This window comes from Heptranchias perlo, chromosome 26, assembly GCF_035084215.1.
Source record: "Heptranchias perlo isolate sHepPer1 chromosome 26, sHepPer1.hap1, whole genome shotgun sequence".
NCBI lineage: Eukaryota > Metazoa > Chordata > Chondrichthyes > Hexanchiformes > Hexanchidae > Heptranchias > Heptranchias perlo.
The window spans coordinates 35,269,695-35,290,725 of record NC_090350.1 but is presented as its reverse complement, the minus strand read 5'-3'; the positions used below and the strand labels follow the sequence as shown (position 1 = coordinate 35,290,725).

Sequence of the window (21,031 nt, the reverse complement as noted above, 5' to 3'; positions counted from 1 at the left end):
CCACTTTAACTCCAGATTCAGTCTAAGGTAAATATTATATTTTTCTAATTCATTCTCAGGATTTGGGTGTCGCTCGCAGGGCCGACATTTATTGCCCACCTCTAGTTGCCCTTGAGAAGGTCTTGAAACGCTGAGGTCCATGTGGTGAAGGTGCTCCCACAATGCTGTTAAGTAGGGAATTCCAGGATTATGATCCAGCAACAGTGAAGGAACAGCCTGTCCAAGGCAGGATGGTGTATGACTTGGAGGGAAGGGTGATGATAATTAGTTAAATATTCTAAGCATAAACTACTGCTTTAACATATGCAATTCATTTACTGTAATATCGGAACATCATTAATTTTTTGGATGCAAAATAGACATCCATAAGTGGGAACAACTTGCTTAAGTTAAGAAAGCATAGCAAAAAAGCATTGATGGAGGCACCTCCTACTATGGAGCTTGATACTGAATGTAATTGCCAGATGAGGCAGTCTCGCCTGAAAAATCACGATCCTCAACCTGGTATATCGAGCATCCACTGTTCAATCTGCAGATGTTCATTTCCAGCAAATATTGGTCTCATCAATCATTAAAAAACTGACTGCAGAAAATGAAAATTCTTTGGCTGTCTTCTTCGATGTTAAAGGACGAATGAAGGAATGGTGGCTGAATAGCCTACTCCTGTTCCTATGAAACTTTGGGCTTAAAATGAAAAAGTAACTTTCTCAGAAGCAGAAATTAAGTGTTTGGTTATGTTGGATACAGAATGTGGATTTATCGATCTTGGTACACACTTTATAGGGATAAGAATTAAATGTTAAATAAAATATTAAAATGCTACTGTTGCAAATTGTAACAGCTAACTCAACACAGCCCAAGTATCCAAGCCAGGACCTTGCTGGTTTCTATGGCTAAGTGCTACACAACACTTTACCTACCGAGTCATTGTGGGAGCAATTTAAATTGCATTTCCATAGTTCTATAGCATATACTAGTGGAGAAAGCAGTATGAGAAAATACAATAAAATGATTGCAGGTAATGTGTCTTTGCCTTTATTGATAAGTCTGGTAATAAACACAATCCCATTGACAAATGTGGCAGATTGGATTTATTTTCATTGTTGACCAGCTCAAATAATTGTCTGTTCAAAATCAACATTGAATATTTTAAAATATTCTCCTCTCTTTGTGTATACATTCTACAATGGAAGGAAATGCTTAGAAAACAAAGGAATGACCGCGCGCACACGCACACAAAATGTTATAAAGAGTCTTTGCCAATGGAAGTTTAAGGGCCTGAGTAACTACTTACTGGTGTATCATAAGTATACATTAAAATTGCAAGACATAGTTAACGCTGCATTGTGTAGATGTCGTTTGGTTGGGTCATGTCCCTGCCTTTATACAGATGACTAATGGAGTCACAGATTGCAGGTAGGGACTATAATATTTCACTTTCAGCCAAAAAGGTAAACCAGTGTGTAACAGTAGCTGATAAATGGATCTTATCTGAAATATATAGGGGTAGAAATTGGTTTGCGTTGCGGTTGTTTTTCGGGCATAAAACAGGCGCAAATCAAACCAATTCAGCATAAACGTTTGAATGATTCCGAACTGTTACTGTGCTGGTACAATACAGAGCTACCCAAAATAGAATGCTCCACACAATTCTGGGGCATTACAATGGGTACAGTAGTACAGTTACCATTAGAAGATATCACAGTCTGGTCTGATTGGGATCAGCTGTTCTACTTCAATCACCTGCCAAACTGGCAGAGCTGTAATTCTACCTGAAGTACTGAGTATCCAGTTATCCATATTTAATCCGACCCTACTGTTGGCCAGCGCTGACTGTGTAAAGTCATTGGGCTGCTGAGCTGATTAAATTTTCAGTGAAACTCAACAGTTATCTTTTCCAGATAAATGCTCCAAGCCTCCACATTCATCCTCTCCCTGCAACCTTAAAACTTTTTTTTTTGAAAGAACTTAACATTTCAGTCGGAATATTGTGATGTCATTTGGTTGTGATGCCCTACAGTTCTAACCAGCACAAAAAAAAAATTCAACAATCAGCCGAGCCATGGAATTAGTTACCTCAGGGGGTTCCGGAGACATTGTAAGCATCGAGAACAAAGCACATCACCCAAGCTCATGTTTAAACTTGTAGCTTTCTTTTTTCCTTCTACCCCCCCTTTTTTTTGTTGCAATATACGAACTAGTCTCAATAAAATGAAAGCTACTCTAATGGAATTATAATCAGGATGTGATCATGATTTGCAGAAGAATGTAATACAAGGCAGGTAAACTGAGATTCTGATGAGGCAAGATTGTGAAAAGGAAATTCAATGTGACAGTGAGTGAGGATGAATGGAAGAAAAGAGAATTTTAAAAGCTTGCTGGGGTGGGGGAGGACGGAAGTGCTAGCCAGTAATAAAGGTAAATAAAAAATATATTTACTGTGAGAAAACCTGATCTACAGCATGCTGTGTGTTACCGGTGTTACCTCCCTGCAAGTTTCCACTGCGATAGTTGAGACTTGCATAAGAACTTGCATTTATATAGCACCTTTCACAACCTCAGGCTGTCCCAAAGCACTTTATAGCCAATGAAGTACTTCTGAAGTGTAGTCACTGTTGTAATGTAGGAAATGCAGCAGCCAATTTGCGCACAGCAAGGTCCCACAAACAGCAATGTGATAACCAGATAATCTGTTTTAGTGATGTTGGTTGAGAGATAAACGTTGGCCAGGACAACTCCCCTGCTCTTTGAATAGTGCAGTGGGATCTTTTACGTGTACCTAAGAGGGCAGATGGGGCCTTGTGTTACATCTCATCCAAAAGACGGCACCTCCGACACTCAGCATTGAACTGGAGTGAGTGTCAGCCTGGCTTTTGTGCTCAAGACTCTGGAGTGGGACTTGAACCCACAACCTTCTGACTTGGAGGTGAGAGTGCTACCCATTGGTGGTTGTGTCAACTACAGTGAAAAGAAAGAGGATAAACCTAGATGATTGTCTGGTATATTGAGATAGGCAAGGAACTCAGATACATGCAAATTCTTCAGGTCAAACTATATGGCCAGTTGTTGAAAACTGATGTATTCTGATTAACTGAATGCTGTATATTCGGACCCTGAAAGCCTCTGAAAATTATATTCAATTGTGATTAAATTAGAAGCTTTCATTGGCCTTGACTTGTACAGCTTGTCAGACTGCAAAAGCCACTTGAAAATCTAACTTGGCATTTTGATCCAGACTAAATGGTTCTATCTGGGCTTCAAGATAAGCCATATATGCCACTGAGGGCTGGGAATTAGATTTAATCATCACTCTTCGGATCAATTGTTGGCAGAATGAGTTGCTATTAATTGGAGATCAATTTATAGGAAACATGTGACTCCGGTATTAAAATTAAGCCATGTGAATAATAAATTCTCAATGCTTAGGCTTTTAATTTGCAGGCAAAGCATAATAAAGTCACTGGAATTCACGACAAAACAAAAAGTTACCAAAGCAAGGCAAACAGTGAGTTTTTGTGGCTGTAATTTTGATATTTTCCATTAACAGTCAGCAAATCTGATATAAGGGAGTGATATAGTGTTAGAATTAAAACTTAAGTGAAATTGACAATTAAGTGATAGGGTTTCAGTATTTTTCCACATGGCTTTGTCTCTTTTAGTTTGTTAGTAGTTGAGATTACTCTTATCTGGGCCCCAAGGTTTCTCTACCACCAGCTGTTATTGAGGCAGGTTGCAAAGAGCTAGCTAAGCAGAAGTAAAGACAACAACAGGATTCACAAGATCTCAACGTTCTGCAACACCAGGTTAACTAATAACAAGAATCATGGGATCAAGGAGGGTCTTGTTACACAAGTTGTTTTCCTATGTGTATGAAGAGCAGGACTGGCAGAGGGTATTTTAGAATGTTCTCTGATCACGACCTGACTGCTCAGGTAGTGCAGAGAGTGTCGAGAGCCTAATCACCTCCCGATCTTGTAGGGACGCTGCGCCCATAACTGTTATCTTTGTATACTGTTTTACATTAATAAGGCTTGTAATACTTTTCTACAGAAGACCTCATGCCTCTATTACTGAAATTACCCACTAGCCATAAAAAAGATTAATGGGTCAATTGAGAATGGAAATTATAAAAAAGTACAATGGAATCTGACTAACAACTGAACAAAAAGGACCACTGAATGGGAAGTGGTTTTGTACAAAAAAAAACTTATTGCTGGGACCATTGATACCTGACTGACGAGAATTCTAATGATCATTTTCATTAACTCAAGGACTAAATCATCTGACCTTCACCATTATAATGTTTCACAATGGAAATAGAAATTATTTTAATTTCACATCTAAGTGTACAAATCCTGAGCAGCAATTAATATTGAGAGATTTACAAACAAATACAAAAATACACTTCAGAAATTGAAAGGCTAGATTTCTGTGCCCTGCCAAAGATTAATGTGGTAAAAGTACAGTTAACTTATAGTAACCACCCGTAATGATAGCCACTGAAACAAATTACCCAGTGAGTTTCACACATTGAATGGTATAAGTATTACATTTTGTGCTTATTCCTCTTTGACCATGTTCCATCCTTGATACTTAATGTAAACTATGAACATTACTATCGCTGTAACAATACAGGCACTACCACACACAAGATAAGCAATTCCCAAGAATGGATTCCTTCCACCCATCCAGGATATGGTGCTGAAAGTTACTCGTTTCTGTCCATTGAAACTTAGCACTGGATAATCTGAACACATCACAGTTAAGGAGAAACAGAACCATGGCTTCTAGCAGTACCTGAGAGTGATATTACATCACTTTTTAAAAAAATATTTTATTCATTCTTGGGATGTGGGCATCAATGGCATAGCCAGCATTTATTGCCCATCCCTAGTTGCCCTTGAGATGGTGGGCCTTCTTCTTGAACCAATGCAGTCCGTGTGGTGAAGGTATCCCACAATGCTGTTAGGTAGGGGGTTCCAGGATTTTGACCCAGCGACGATGAAGGAACAGCGATATACGTTGAAGTCGGGATAGTGTGTGACTTGGAGGAGAAGCTGGATGTGATGGTGTTCCCTTGCACCTGCTGCCCTTGTCCTTCAACATGGAGATCGCAGGTTTGGGAGGTGCTGTCAAAGAAGCCTTTCAAAGTTAACTACATTTTTAATATATATTTTCTCTTGAAATGCAAAGGGATCTGGTAAGTCTGCATTTATTGCCCATCCCTAGTTGCATAAGCTTCTTCAGAGAGCACTAAGAGTCAACCACGTAGTGTGAGACTGGAACCACTTACAGGCTAGAGTGCATAGGGATGGCAGATTCCCGTCACCTGAAGTATTTTGGTTTTTACAACCAACCAATCAGCAGCTTTCATGGTCACTTTTTTCTGGCGCCAGTCCACAAATTAAAATCAATTTGACAACTTGCCACGATGAGATTTGAACTCATGATTTCTAGATTGCTTCTAGTACCATATCCTATTACAAAGGTGGCTTGTACACCTTGGGTGCAAATCTGGTGTAACAAACATGCAAAAAAGCAACGAAAGACTGTCAGGCCCATCAATTCTCACCCTATCCAATAAATGATGCAACTTCCCCAACCACCAGAAATACTTATTTCCTTGGGGAAGCAATAAAACAAAAATGGCTATTTCAGGAAAAACTTTGGGAAATTCCTCTAACATCATAAAGAGGGCGGACAGGCAGGCAACCTGACCTTGTGTCTCCGCAATGTTGCTCTTGAACTGGAAGCTAATCTGGAGAGCAGCAGAGCAATCTTCCCTTTTGTGCACTGTGCAACAAAAGCAACAACTTGTTCTTTATAAATGGATTTACAATTTTGTAACATAGCGCAGAAAGGAAATCTTCACCCACATCCCCGAACTCCACCCACTCCTTGCTAGGAAGTGCCTTTCCTCAGTTCATTGATTCTACCCGATAAGCCGGATGGAAAACACAAGTTCAGTCTGAGTGACGAGCACTGCTCTGTGGCACATTCAGTTCCAAAAGAGTTGACGGGTTTTTATTTGCGATTAAGTATTTTCAACAGAGAGCCAAGGCACATATTGCAGGACAGAGCCAAGGGTGAAGATTAGGAAGGAATACAGAAAGTAATGATCAGGTGACTTCAAGCTTGATTACTAAAAGTCTGCAGATTGCTGGAGGAAGACAAGACTGATTGAATTGCTGCTAAAGAACAAGTTGAAGTGGGAGATGGTGTAATGAGTTTTGATTTCAACATAGCAAGGATACAGGGAAAAGGAGGTGGTGTGTATTTGGAGCCAGGAATATGAGAGAGAGTGAAGTTCAGAGGAGTAATAATTATAGCAAAATTGATTTAAAAAAAGGGAACGTTGCTGCTCTTCATCTGAAGGATGAATGCTGTTCTGACCTACACGGCTTTATTTGGGGGAAGAAAGAGTTGAAAGAGCAACAAAATCTCAATCAAGGAGAATCCTCCAATTGTTGGATAGCTCAGTCATTACATTACATTGAATTTACAGCAAAGAAACAGGCCATTTGGCCCAACTGGTCTGTGCTGGTGTTTACGCTCCACACGAGCCTCCTCCCACCCCTATTCATCGAACCCTATCAGCATATCCTTCTATTCCTTTCTCCCTCATGTGGCTTATCCAGCTTCCCCTTAAATGCATTTATGCTATTTGCCTCAACTACTCCACGTAGAAGCAAGTTTCACATTCTAACCACTCTCTGGGTAAAGAGAGTTCCTCCTGAATTCCTTATTGGATTTATTAGTGACTACCTTATATTCATGACCCCTAGTTGGAGTCTCTCACAAGTGGAAACATTGAATACAGTGAAGAATTTCTCCCCAGATACCTTTAGTGAGCTAGTCATGGTTTTAAAGTTTAATAGGATTTGTACCTGGATTGGACAGCAATATGTTTCCGCTTTTCATAGAATCATAGAAAGTTATGTGGAAGGAGGCCATTCGGCCCATCGTGTCTGTGCTGGCTGAAAGAGAGCTATCCAGCTTAATCCCACTTTCCAGCACTTGGTCCATAGCCCTGCGAGTTACAGAGCTTCAAGTGCACATCCAAGTACTTTTTAAAAGGAGTTGAGGGTTTCTGCCTCTACCATCCTTTCAGGCAGTGAGTTCCAGATCCCCACCACTCTCTGGGTGAAAAAAATTCTCCTCAGCTCCCCTCTATTCCTTCTACCAATTACTTTAAATCTGTGCCGACAAGGTCTAAAGTTAGAAAATCCCGACTATCCCATCAGCTCGTTTCAATCATTAAAAATTGGCAATGGAAGGAATACTTTCTTACCCGAATGATGTGAGCAGACAGACAGTCACTACAGCTGTGAAAATGGAGTCAATACTACATCACTTGGTGCAGTATAACTGGAGCATTAAACAACCAGTTTTGAACATGACCCAGTATTTTTGTCATGCTAGCCCTCCCCATACTACCTACTGAAAAGGGCAAGGATACTGTAAGTTATTTCCACAGAATAGTTTCCTGGCTCCAGTCCTCCATCAATACGACGATAGAGTTTGCGAAACGTCGGCAAGGCCGCGGTCCTCATCCAGACAATGAAGTCTTCATTAATAAAGCCATTGTTTTCTGGGTTCGTGTCCAGCTCGTAGGCAGGCCTGGGCCAATTGGAAGGCTTTACAGTTCCTGTAATTAAGTGAATGGGTTTTGATGAGAAAAAGATGACACTTATTTAAAACCAGACAAAGCAAAAATCACTGAATATTAACAAAATTACATTAGTTATTAGTGATTAAGTGGTTCCTCTTCTAGTATTGTTATCGGCAGTAATGATGGCATTGTCAGGACTTTACTGTCTATAGGACAAATAATCTAACCGCTGTATTCTAGTGTGACTTTAATAGGAATTTTACTCAATGGATACTGCAAAACAGAACAATGTCTCAACTGGTTATGTAGTGAGTTGTTGTACCATACCGAGTGAGCAATCAATTGTAGACCCACCCCTCCTCCACGGGTACAAACAAGGTACTGAACCAGACACCTTCCTGATCTGTAATGGCAAGCATTTACCCTGTTCATACATGGGTAAACTAAAATAAAAAAAGTACAAAAACAATTCCAGTTGGACAACATGGCCACTCTCCCTTTTTTGTTTAAACTGGGCCTGAGTGGGTTTAACTGGATTTTCAGCAGTAGGCTGTTCGGGCTTGTTCCAGGAAGAAAGTCTGTCCAAAAACCTTCCCAGCACCACTAGTAATACCTCTAAACGGGATTTGATCAGAACAGAATTTATACAGAGCCCACTGAACTGGGTGGAAACATTTACTGAAAAGAAGTTAAATTACCCTTGAATGCCTGCTGTAGGTCAGTTGAATTGTTTGGCTTAGGGTTATTGAATTTGATGTTGTAGTCAGTCCACCAAGAAATTCCTTTGACATTTAGAGGCACCTTGGTGGAAGGCCCACTGCCGTTCAGCTTATATAACACAAAGGAATCTAAAAGAAAGAAATATAATTATGTTTATTTTACATCTTAAAGCAGAATTTTCACTCGTCATTGTGTAATGGGGCAGGGGAAGAGGAGTGGGGCAAAGTGTTCAACATTTGAGTTTGCTAGAAATATTGGACAGAAGCAATCTGCACAACTGCTTTCATGATGTTGCAACACCTCGCACTCAGCGGATGTCTTAAGTTATTTTGAATAATGGTCTCGTCCACTGCATGTCCCTTCATCCCACTGCTCTCCTTTTGGAGGTAGAACCTACAGCCACCTCACCCCTGGACTCAAATTCTCTTCCTAAACAGTTTTGTGTTGTTACCTCTCTCCTCACTTTCAAAAGCCTCCTCAGAACCTACCCTTTGATTGTGCTCTCAATCCCCGTCCTTTTCCTCCTCCCCCACCTCACCTTCTCTTCCACTTCTTGTATACATTGCTGCCTCTTGTGAAACACCATGAGGCATTTTGTTATGCCATATAAAAATGTAAAATTTTTTCAATCTGAAATAACTCAAGCGAGCTACGGCCAGACTTTCACTAACCATGGCCTGCTCTAATATACTACATTTAAAAAAAACTTTACAGAAGTAGGGTAGAGGTTTGGAGAATTTTTTTTTTTTTTTTTTAAAAAAAGGTTGTTAGGACATTGAATAGCCTGTCAGAAACAGTGGTGGAAGCAGAATCCATAATAGCTTTAAAAAGGGGTGAGATCATCTAGACACACCTACACACACACCCCTACACAGGTGCTGTTGGCTGAATGGCCTCTTTCTGTGCTGTAAAATTCAATGATACTAATTTTTAAGTACTTAAGGATTTACAGAAGTATGGAGACATGAAAGTACACCGAGCTCCCAGATGACATGCATGGTATAAAAAACAAGTGGTGCAGTTGAAAACATCGACTACATAAAGTGCAACACTGCCAGCATTTGGTGAAAGTTATTCTAAACTGAATTGTATAGTGAATCAAAATATGCAAGAACTCACCATTAAACATGCTGTTTGCAATGGCTCCACAGGGAGCGATAGGCCGTTTCTTACTATCCACGTCAAATGGATGACAGTATTCAGAAGGGGTCTGTGAAAATATTAAGCAGGTAATGAAGGATTATTACAAAGTCAATTGGCAGGAATGTATAGAGTCCCAGTGAGAGTTTTACTAATACATGCCTACTTTCATTTCTCTTTTTACTGCACTTAAGTGCCACTGACCTCCTTTGGAGGACCAATAGGATGATGCTTCTGATTTCTGCTTTCAAGTTTCATGAACTGTCGGGTCCAGGACGAAGTTCACTATTTTTATATTAATAGTGTGCCGTCAGTGACAGGATTGTTGTACCCCTCTGCTGATGGCATAGTATGAATATTAGGAAGCCCGAGTAGGGAGTCGTATTAGTGTTTGCCCTGCTCTGGGTGAAGGGGAGAAAGGGGTATTGGTGAAAGAGCTCCACACATGCACAAACACTATCATATTTTGAACCTTTGTTGCACCGCCTCGAAGGCAAGTATACCCTTCCTTAGGTAAGGAGACCAAAACTGTACACTGTACTCCAGGTGTGGTCTCACCAAACCTCTAAATTTATGCTGCTTCCTTTACAGCCACTATTTTCTTCCAATTGCTCTCAGTCAGTTCTATTTAAACTGGAAACAAATAGAATGACAAAACAGCGGGCAGCATATGCTTTAAAAAAAAACAGAACCTAAATGCATGGGTATTGTGCCAGCTGCTGTTACAAGCTTGCAAGCGCACTTGAGGTCAGGTCACACCAGCACTGGTGCGACTAAACTGCTCTTCAGGGTTCAGTATGAGGAATCACTGTGCAGCGCTGATACCTAGTGTAGAATATAACTGGGGTCTCAGTCTCTTAAAGGCCCAAAGATTTGCAAATACTGAATGGTGCAGTTTGTATTTCATGCGGCAGCGACAGTAGCCTGGATAATTCGTTGACATCATTTTTAGTTATCATTCAAATGAGAGTTTAACTCATGTTTGCCCTTAGCCACTTTGTCAGACTTTATGGATCCTGAGAAATTTTCCCCTTTCTGGGAATTTCTCCTGTAACAAAACTGCCTCTTAGTAACAATACATCATTCTCCAGAAGGAGGAATGTATAACAGGTTTGTACCAACACCATACCAGGACCAAAAGCACCCACTCTGGTCGTACATTTTGCAGTGGTATAAGTTGCTGCCGGTATGACACCAGAATCCACCTTCAGATTTACCTCATGTGGATCATCCGCTGTCTCAGTTGGTAAGGTCCCTACCCAGTATGGAGCTCAGCCAGAAAGTACAACCCCTGGTTTGTGTTGAGTTGGCAGATCCCAGCACCTACAGGCTATTGGGAAGGGAGTTGAAATTCATCCAGGATTTCACTCCCAATCACTTGCTGGGATGTGCACATGTGTGGATATCAAGTGACCTTATGTCTCCCATGATTGCCCAGGCTGTGAACACTCAAGTCTGGGCTTATATGTAGAATAGTTACGTACTGCCTGACATGTGTGGAACTCTGCCCCCACACAAGGTAGAACCTTGAGATGGGGAGGAAACTTAATAGGAAGTACCAATTACTCTTCAGGCAATAAGCTGTTGACTTTGTATTCTCTCACTACATGCCACATTCGCCGTGTGGCTGGGTTGAAAAGGTCTGAATGTGGAAGTGGTGGAAACCTCGGCAAGCGTCCACAATGAGTCTCCTGGAGTCATTCTGAAGTGTAAATTGAATGATACAGCACCGAAGGAGGCCATTCAGCCCATCGTGCCTGTGTCATCTTTTTCAAAGAGCTATCCAATTAGTCTCGCTCCTCTACTCTTTCCCCATAGTCCTGCAAATGTCTCCCTTTTCAAGTATGTATTCAATTCCCTTTTGAAAGTTACAACTGAATCGGCTTCCACCACTCTTTCAGGCAGTGTATGCCACATCATAACTAGCTGCATTAAAATATTTCTCCTTATCTCTCCCTCCTGGTTCTTTAGCCAGATTGCCAGGGGAGAAACATGGCTATATACAAACCTGCATGTCAAAAATATTGTTTCTTTTAAAAAAAAAATCAACTTAGTTCCAATACCTTACTCATTAGGTACATATTACCCATTATGTTCAGATCAAAACCAAATTTCACACAAGTTCCGGATGACTTGGAATAACAACAAAAAAAATGCTGGAAATACACAGCAGGTCAGTCAGAACCTGTTGAGAGAAGACTAGTGAGTGTGTACATTGCATCATTGTAACTGGGCTTTTCCCTTGATGGATGCTGATTGACCTGCCATGAATTTCCAGCATTTGACATTTTTCCTTGTTTTTTTTTAAATTATTATATTTAGCATCACTTGGGTTTAGGTTTGAGTTCAAAGGGCTGTGCTCACATTTGATCTGATTTGGTGATCAGAATGTAAGACAAATTTGGAATATTGGAAACATTTAGAATCACTGCAACCATTTATCAGTCCTGTTTTAACATTTACCGGTAAATAATCCAAATCTCCATTCAGCTGAGTATCGTCCCGGGAAACTCCATATTTCCGTTGGTTCTGATAGAAGTTCGATAATTCATAGTACATGAAAACTGGGCCCTGAGAAGAAACACAGCATGCTCAATTTGTTATATTAAGTGACAGCTCTTGCACAAATCTTTCCTAACTTCACTCTCAGATTAAGTGAGATATGTTTAAAGCAAATGATTCAGTTTTACCCATCATTACATTGCAGATCCCCATCAATGCTTTCTTATGGTTAACTCAACTCCCCATGCCAAATGTAACTTGGATCAACTTAACAACTTCTCATTACTTAGCATCGGCCATGCTAAGGTGTCAAGATCCTGTTGATTTGGACATGTAAAACACGGATATACAAAAAAAGGAACAATTTTTTTTAAACCATACATGCAGGAAAAATAAAACCGTAAGAGAATACAATGAGAGAGAAGAGACAAACGAGATATTTCATTGGGAATGATGCCAAGCCCCTCCAAATATATGAATCATCTCCAGTATATATAGATCACCGTTTTGAGGGGTAATGTCTCCTTGAATAGAAAAGCACTACCTCAGTAATAGCTTGGCTCATTTGCTGGCACTTTGGCCCAAAGTGGATTCCAACAGTTGAGAGTTTAAGTCTCACTCCAGGCTGAGAATCTGGAGCAGTACCTGAGGCAGCGTTACACTGCCAGAGGTGTTGCCCATCACCTGAAAATTTAAACCAAGATCCCAACTGCCTGTTCAGATAGAAGTTAAAAATGCCATTGCACTGTGTCCAGGAGAGCAGGAAGTTCCCCTGGAGTCCTGGCCATCATTCCTTCCTCAAAAGAACAAAAACAGATGAACTGGTTATTCAGCTGATTACCATTTGTGGGATTTTGCTGTGTGCAAAATGGCTGCCATCTTCACCCCACATAACCAAGTAATCCACGGTAGGTGAGGCACTTTGGGACATCCTGAGAAATGTGATAAAAGGCTACATACACTGCAAGTTCGGTCTTTAAGCTGGCTATTTAAAAAACAGAGCACTGAAAGCTACAAAAGGATAAATGACACTTTCTAATTATAGCAATTTAAAATCAAACACCATGATTTGTGTGACAAATGCCTGGTCTTGCTGCAGATAATCTCTCAGGTACAGCAATGGTGGTCTTCCCCATGAGTGGGCCAAATATCTTACATTCAGGAGTGGGCTCATATTGCTCAGTACCTAATGATGTACTAGCGTAAGCCAGGGGTGTATCATTCAGACCCCTTCATGATCTGAACTGGATAGCATGCCTTTCACACATGCCCTTCTCCAATCTTTCTGAAGGTGGACTGAAACACTTGCAGGGACGAGAGCCAGATCGAAATAATTAAGCTGCTTTATTTTACAAATCTAATCTGGATTGAGCCAACTAAATACCATCGAGAACAAGAAAAATAACATACGCCACACTATTACTATCAGAAGGCTTGCTTTCCTACTCACAGGCCTCCAAAGCCAATCTATAGTTGACCACAAGGAGGCGTGCAGGAGCAGCTTGGCGTTGCTGGCCCTCGATTCTTTTTATCGTCCCTCCCCACAGGGGATGGCTGCCCTCAACTCACTCAGCACAGTCACCTGACTGACCTCAGGGACTCACCAAACAGGGAACAGAGTGACTGTAAACTTCTATCCCACTAGTCCAAAGCACAACACAGTGGAGCTCCAACAGGTCATACCATCCTTGAAAACACTTCAGTTAATGGACAGAGGTCAAATTGATTTAGTTTTGTTTCAAGGCATAATGTCAGGGATGGGTTATACATTTTAGAAACTGAATTGAATTGGCTTAGTTCCTTGCCCACATCAATTCCTTCACCTCCATTATCAGGTTGCACGCCCCATCCGTGGAGGACAGCCAGTCTGACCCAGAAGCTATCCCTTTCAAAGCATCAGGTCATGGATGGTAGAGCATTCATTGGATTAATGTGTTTCGCAATGGAGGTGCCCAAAGACATTATAAAAAAGTGGCAGTATCTCCATGTGTTCGCAACCTTTGGAAAGACAGAAATAGCACAGAACTATAGCTGATTTTCCAGTTGCCACTGTTTAGTTCTCAGGAAGTATATGTATTGGAAAAACATCTGACCTCCTGATATTAATGGTCGCTATCACCTCAACAGTTAAGAGTAATGACAATGACAATATCACCATATACTCAGTGCTAGTTTGAAGCACCTTGTCAGTTTGTAGTGTGGCCAGCTACTCCCTCTAGAGGTCAGCTCTATCATGGCCAGAAGCTCCTTCTTTAACTTTCAAATTAGGGTCATTAACCATGCGGGCACTCATGTCATCAACAAGTTCTGACGAAAGGTCATCAACCTGAAACGTTAACTCTGTTTCTCTACCCACAGATGCTGCCTGACTTGCTGAGAATTTCCAACATTTTCTGTTTTTTTATTTTAGGTCATCAACTATGTCCATCTCAGGCTATAGTCCAACGATTTTATTTTTAATCCCACAAGCTTTCGGGGGCTTTCCCCTTCCTCAGGCAGTGTGGATGGGGCGTGCAACCTGATAATGGAGGTGAAGGAATTGATGTGGGCAAGGAACTAAGCCAATTCAATTCAGTTTCTAAAATGTTTCCACACTGCCTGAGGAAGGGGAAAGCCCCCGAAAGCTTGTGGGATTAAAAATAAAATCGTTGGACTATAACTTGGTGTTGTAAAATTGTTTACAATTGTTAACCCCAGTCCATCACCGGCATCTCCACATCATCTCAGGCTGAACATACTATGTACCATGCACAGTGTAAAGAATTCTGTATGTTAACTTACTACTACTTGTATATTATTTCAATTACTGTGTACATTTATCTGCAGTGATAACAGTCTTCCTTTGAATAGCTGACATTTTCTTTTGGAAGACAAGACTGGAGGTTCTCATTAGTGTCAATGTTTCTAGGGGACCCGGATACAGATGATTTTGAAAACCATTGCTCTAAACTGCCTAAACCACAACTTCAAAAGAGTTCCCTCAGCCACCAGTTTCAGTTTCCCTTTTCAGACAATTTATCCACGTGGCTTCTCCGATTGAGGCTGCCAAATTATGAACACATTTATATTGTGGGCTCTTGCCCAATAGGAAATGAATTGAGACCGCCAAACTCATTTCGCTTAGCAACACCGAAACCAGTAGTAGAAGAGGAGACTTTCTCCAATGATAGCTCCTTGAAAGTGGAGTCACAGGTGGATAGGGTGGTGAAGAAGGCATTCAGCATGCTTGGTTTCGTTGGTCAGAACATTGAATACAGGAGTTGGGATGTCTTGTTGAAGTTGTACAAGACATTAGTAAGGCCACACTTGGAATACTGTGTACAGTTCTGGTCACCCTATTATAGAAAGGATATTATTAAACTAGAAAGAGTGCAGAAAAGATTTACTAGGACGCTACCGGGACTTGATGGTTTGACTTATAGGGAGAGGTTGGATAGACTGAGACTTTTTTCCCTGGTGATCTTATAGAAGTCTATAAAATAATGAGGGGCATTGATAAGGTAGATAGTCAAAATCTTTTCCCAAAGGTAGGTGAGTCTATAACGAGGGGGCATAGATTTAAGGTGAGAGGGGAGAGATACAAAAAGGTCCAGAGGGGCAATTTTTTCACTCAAAGGGTGGTGAGTGTCTGGAATGAGCTGCCAGAGGCAGTAGTAGAGGCGGGTACAATTTTGTCTTTTAAAAAGCATTTGGACAGTTACATGGGTAAGATGGGTATAGAGGGATATGGGCCAAGTGCAGGCAATTGGGACTAGCTTAGTGGTATAAACTGGGCGACATGGGCATGTTGGGCCGAAGGGCCTGTTTCCATGTTGTAAACTTCTATGATTCTATGATTCTATGACATGGGCTGGATCCAAATCTAGGATCTCCAAGTGGAATAGGAAGTGTAAAATCAACTTGACTCTGATCAGCAGTTTAAAAAAGTATTGACATTTTTAGATGATTTCTGTCTTTTTTTTAAAAATATTTGTCATTTCAACTCGCACTTAAATGCATCGTTGAAGGTCAAAGGGTAATCTTCTGCAAAATTCCCTGATCCATGTGGAATGAGGGAAATGAATTATGGAATGACAGTTGTTCCATTTTTAAAAAATAGGGTAATTAGATCATTTCCCTTTGTCTCCCTTCCTCTCCTCAGGAGAGTGTTCAATGCTAGGGTACAGTCCCAGGATCTGCAACAATCTCTGGTATTGGTAAATGAGTGAGCGAGAGAGAAACATCATCATTGATTCTGATCCATTCATTACCCGATATCTAAATGTGTGCATGTTCAAGCAGAGGTCATTGGATAACGAATAGTAATGAGAACCTGGCTGATTTTTCCAAAGCATAGAAGCTAATTGTGATGCCTCTAATGGCAACACAATTGAGATCAGCTAACTCAAAGGTCAAGGATTCAACTTGAAATCCTTCTTTGTTTGTATGATTCCCAGTGGCTCCTGAGCAGTCATAATATGTAGCCTCAGCTGGGCACAATACTGAGGGTCTGTGCTTCAGTATTTTTACTTGCAACGATGGGCACGATGTTTAAATCTAAACCAAATATTGAACTATTTGTTGGGCAGAGCTCCTAATATTCTTACCCTCAACAACTTGTCCACCTTGAATTTTATTGTGCACTTGCAGTTCTTGGTAGCATTGCTGGTACAATGGTGGCACGGACTCTTTGACTCGTCACCTGTATAGTTAAGCTGGAAAAAAAATTCTGAGGTAAAACATTCAGACCACATACAATCAATCCATGCCAACTGTGGCTATGGTCTGGATTATGGTTGCAATGTTTAGCTGTTATCCTGGCTTTCCATTTAAGGCCACTGCTAAGGTATTCCCTTTGGGTAACTGGTCTAAACAGGTCCTGAGGAATTACAGGCTCATTATTGGTGTTGTTGGAAATTCTCTAAATTGTTAATTACATACACACTTTTTCAAAAGATTGCTCAGTTGTGATTTGTTGCCATTTTATACACAGCATGATGTGGAGTGCGATGGAGCTCAAAACTTTTATATAGATGGCAATTTATTTCAGACATAAAACAGCAATAATTATACTCAATGGAAGTAGGGCTCGTTGCTGTGAAAGAGGAAAGGGATTTGGGGGGTACAGGTTCTCAGGACTTTAAAGGCAGCACCTCAGGTTAATAAGCCCATAAATAAAGCTATTGGAATTCTAGGTTTTAATCGCGACAGGCACAGAATGTAAAAACCAAGAGATATTAAGAGCCTATATAAAACTTTAATAAGACCTCGGTTAGAGCACTGTGTGCAGTATTGGGGTCCATACTATAGGAAGAATATTGAGGCTGTAGAGAAGGTCCAATACAGATTCACTTGGATGCCGTATGGCATAAGGAAACACTAATACAAAGACTTAACAAATTGGGGCTTTTTTTCATTAGAACAATATAGATTAGGGGGTGATATGATAGCTGTCTTTAAAATTATGAAAGGATGGAACAGGGTAGATAAAAACAGACAATTTGCATTAGTTGAGGGGTCTAGAACGAGAGATCATAGATACAACATTAAATGGAAGAGATTTAGAACAGGGCACGAGAAACCTTTTTTAAAAATATATAAAACACAGTTGTGAGACTGTGGAATTCATTTCTAGGGTTAGTAGTTAAGGCAAACAATAGGGGGAATTTTCAATTTCTACCCAAAACGAGCATGAAGTCGGCAGAATGGCCCGCTGCCTGTCAAAAGCCAGTGTCGGGAGGCCTGAACATTTTTAGGTCCGGGCCTCATTCGAATGCACCAAACGGGTGGTCCGCTGCAGCTCGCTGGTTGAGAGGGGGCTGGAAACCGGCCTGCTTCTACACCGAGCTAGCTGGCAGGGGAAGGGAACCAATCCCAGAGAGGAGTGAGCACGGACCAAGGTATTTTTTGTGGAGCCAGGAGGAGTACTCCTGCTCCTCCTCCTCCATGCCCCACATAAATAAAAGGAAAAGAGGTTTGGGGCTCCTTCGTGGAGCAACAATCAGTGGTCCATTTAAGGACAGCTGGTGAAGCCACTCATTGCCTGGTACAGATGAGCAAAGCATGTGCAACACAACTCCACCTATTTATATTTAAAAATTGCAATAGAACTCCTATTTGCATATTTAAACAGACAGGTGTGTTGTGCATCCATTATATAGGCCTGACTCTGCATTCTCTTCCATATATTTCTATGTAATTGCACACTTTGTGCATGCATTGTGGTATAGAGTGGTCTGAATGATGGTTTGAGGAAAATGCAGTGTATTTGTTTGGGTGTGACTGTCAAGGTTCAGCTGGGTCACCACACAATATGGGGGGTGGGGGGTTAACCAAGTGTGGTAAAGCTAATCAAGCTCAAAAGGATGCACTGGACCCTACATGGATGGGTTGAGTTGGAGCTATTGGACAATGAGATAGATAAGTTTATGGACAACTTTGTGATTTATTGAACTTTTTAAATGCACTTATTATATGAGTAATTTGAGACATGACATGTGGTAAGTGACTTGGGTGGAAAAAGGTGACTTTGGACCCATAGTTCCCAATGCTCTCCACCACTGCGGTTTTCCTCAGGTCATGTCTGGGTCTGCTAGAGACTAATTGATAGAGATTGATTGTTGTAATTAGTGTACAACTCCATTATCATTGCATCCCATGACAACCAGGATGGTAGAAGGAAAACTAGATGGACCTTTGTCTTTCTTCATCTAGTAATTCCAATGTTATAAACTTTTATTGCTGTGTATATATAGCGTGCTGGCATTATCTATTTTGCAAGGATGTGATTGCATAGAAACTTTAAATTGGGGAGTAATCTTTTCTGCAATATAATTGGTTACTTTCTACTTTCATTATCCATCGATTAGAAAGAAGAAAAACACAGATGTAACATTTATCCAGCAAGGAACAAAATTGATCCACGGCTTGACAATCACAACATAGAAAACAGACAGGAAATCTTATTAAGAAAAGACTTAAGAATATACTCCAGTCAAGATGAAAGCTGGTTTTACAAGGAACACCTAATTAAGGTCAGTCAAGGAATTTAAGTAAATGTAACAGATTCCTTTGTAGTCTTCACCTTTACAAAATTTAAAAAAACCCAAATCTACCAGTAATCAATAACTAAGCTTAATGACTGGCATTATTACTAGGCAAGTAGGAGTTAAGAGTGATTGAACACATGCTCTCTATATTACGAGTGCATTTGACAATTAAGTTTGTAAATTCGTGGGGACAACTTGTTAGAAAGGAAATAGAGAGTCACGTACATATTTCACCTGTTTTGAACTAAGCAGGTACTGGAGGAGCACACAGCGGTTTCCTAGTCACCAGTAGTTACTCACCTCTATCTCGATGACACTTTTGGAAGTAAAGTACAACCCGAGCCCGATCGCAATGAATATCAAGCCCAACAGGAAGAATGTGGGGAGGACGTAGCCTGCGGATAAGAAGGGCTGCCAAGCCGGCAGTCTTTGCTGCGTGAAGGCGGTGTTATCAGGCTTATTTTTGGAAACGGCCCCGTCTCTTTCCCGAGACGAACCCGGGACTTGTGGCATCGCCGGCGTTGTTTTCGAGCCAAGATCTAGGAGGAGACAGAAACAAAGTTAAGCTCGGGCATCGACCTCGATTTTTAAACGGATGAAGAGCTTACGCTGTCGATAACACCCCAACCCAGAGAATTGATTGGGAAGAGGAAACAAACCCTCGCCCCAATTGCTCTTGGATCCCGTGTCCTCCCCTTCACCGACCCGATCACTATAGATAACACTCCACCCAGTTCCGTGGTCTGCAGGTAGCGTCACAGGGCTGTTATCAACCAGTCGTTCAACCAGTTCCAGAGACACTTCACCTATGACTTTCTCAAGTTCAAAATTACCATTGTCATTTTTTAAATGATGGAAATTAAACTTTTAAAGATATCTGCTTCTGCAACTAATCCAGTGGAAATACTCACCTGCCAATAATGTTTTTTAAAATTTTCATTGGGTGACAAATCCTGATGTAAGCTTAAAATATAACTTTAAATTTGGGGGCTATTACTTTTGTATTAAGTCCCAAGAATCAGAAAACTTTTGCAAAGACTTTTTTAAAATTCCAATTTTGTATAACAATGCTGGAGAAGGTGCAAGGATGACACCAGAATTGAGAGGTTATATCTATCAGGAAAAACTGAACAGGCTGGGGCTCTTTTCTCTAGGAGAGTGGGCTGAGAGCTGACCTTATTTAGGTCGTTACATCTACCCTAGCAAACCCTTCATAATTTTAAGAGATGTTTCCACCTGTACAGGTTTCCAAAACTAGAGGCCATAGTCTCCAATAAGGAATTCAGGAGAAACTTCTTTACTCAAAGGGTAACTTGCTACCAAATGGAGTAGTTAAGACGAATAGCATAGAAGCATTTAAGGGGAAGCTAGGTAAGTACGAGAGAAAAGAATAGGATATGATTAGACGAAGTAAGGTTTATCTCATATGAAGGCAGCTCAAGTGGAGCATAAACACCAACATAGACTTGTTGGGCCAAATGACCTGCTTCTGTGCTGTAGATACTACGTAATATTATGATTACTAATGGCTTTTGAGCGTTCGATGAAGTCAGAATTACAATGTCATGAAAATTAGAAATTCCAATATTGGTGAACTTGAACAGATCTAGTACTTATTAAAAAAAATAATTTACAACTATTGATCAGACTGGATGTGTGTGTCAAAGACATAGATGGTTGAGTTATCAAATTCCCCCCCAAAACCAAAAGAAAAAAGTCTAATTAAATGCACAGACAACGAACCTGTGGAGTTATCTAATGCAATCAAGGCTTTCTGCTTTGGTTCAGAGGCTGCACTCACCTTGTGCAGGTAGCGTCCCCTCGCACGGCCACCTTTTTTAAACAGTGTTACGTACGTGCTGACGTATGACCCGTGCGTGGGTGGCGACCATGTCCCTCAACCTAATTTGCTTGGCTCCCCCCCCACCTTGTGTGTGTGTGTGTGTGTCCGTCAGTCAAAATGATTGACGTCCGTGTGACCCAATCACCAACCGGGACTGGGCGCCACCGTCGGCCGCGGGAGCCAATC

The 21,031-nt window shown here is 40.9% G+C and overlaps 1 protein-coding gene across 3 annotated transcripts; it reads right to left on the bottom strand.

Annotated features, from left to right (window-relative positions):
• Nucleotides 1-1,012: 1,012 nt before the first annotated feature.
• tmem30b (transmembrane protein 30B) lies at nt 1,013-20,851 on the bottom strand. Of its 3 annotated transcripts, none has more exons than XM_068006753.1 (8): nt 20,804-20,851; nt 19,303-19,541; nt 16,561-16,668; nt 11,936-12,043; nt 9,452-9,542; nt 8,311-8,460; nt 7,460-7,648; nt 1,013-4,747 (listed from the first exon to the last, which is right to left on the bottom strand). In XM_068006753.1, exons 2-8 carry the CDS (start codon nt 19,513-19,515, stop codon nt 4,560-4,562), a joined length of 1,047 nt encoding a protein of 348 aa, XP_067862854.1. In that variant the 5' UTR covers nt 19,516-19,541; nt 20,804-20,851; the 3' UTR covers nt 1,013-4,559. The 3 variants fall into 3 exon arrangements, with proteins under 3 accessions (XP_067862854.1, XP_067862853.1, XP_067862852.1); XM_068006752.1 differs by having other exon boundaries at nt 20,746-20,818; XM_068006751.1 differs by lacking the exon at nt 20,804-20,851 and adding an exon at nt 19,662-19,783.
• Between the last annotated feature and the right edge of the window lie 180 nt (nt 20,852-21,031).

Bases quoted from the DNA above. Each gene is read 5' to 3' on its own strand.
- tmem30b (XM_068006753.1), bottom strand. From the start codon at position 19,515: ATGCCACAAGTCCCGGGTTCGTCTCGGGAAAGAGACGGGGCCGTTTCC. The intron at 8,461-9,451 runs GTGAGTTCTTGC...TCTTTCTTTTAG, and splicing joins TGCAAACAGCATGTTTAATG to ATTCCTTTGTGTTATATAAG. The intron at 7,649-8,310 runs GTAATTTAACTT...ACTTAATTACAG, and splicing joins CCTACAGCAGGCATTCAAGG to GAACTGTAAAGCCTTCCAAT.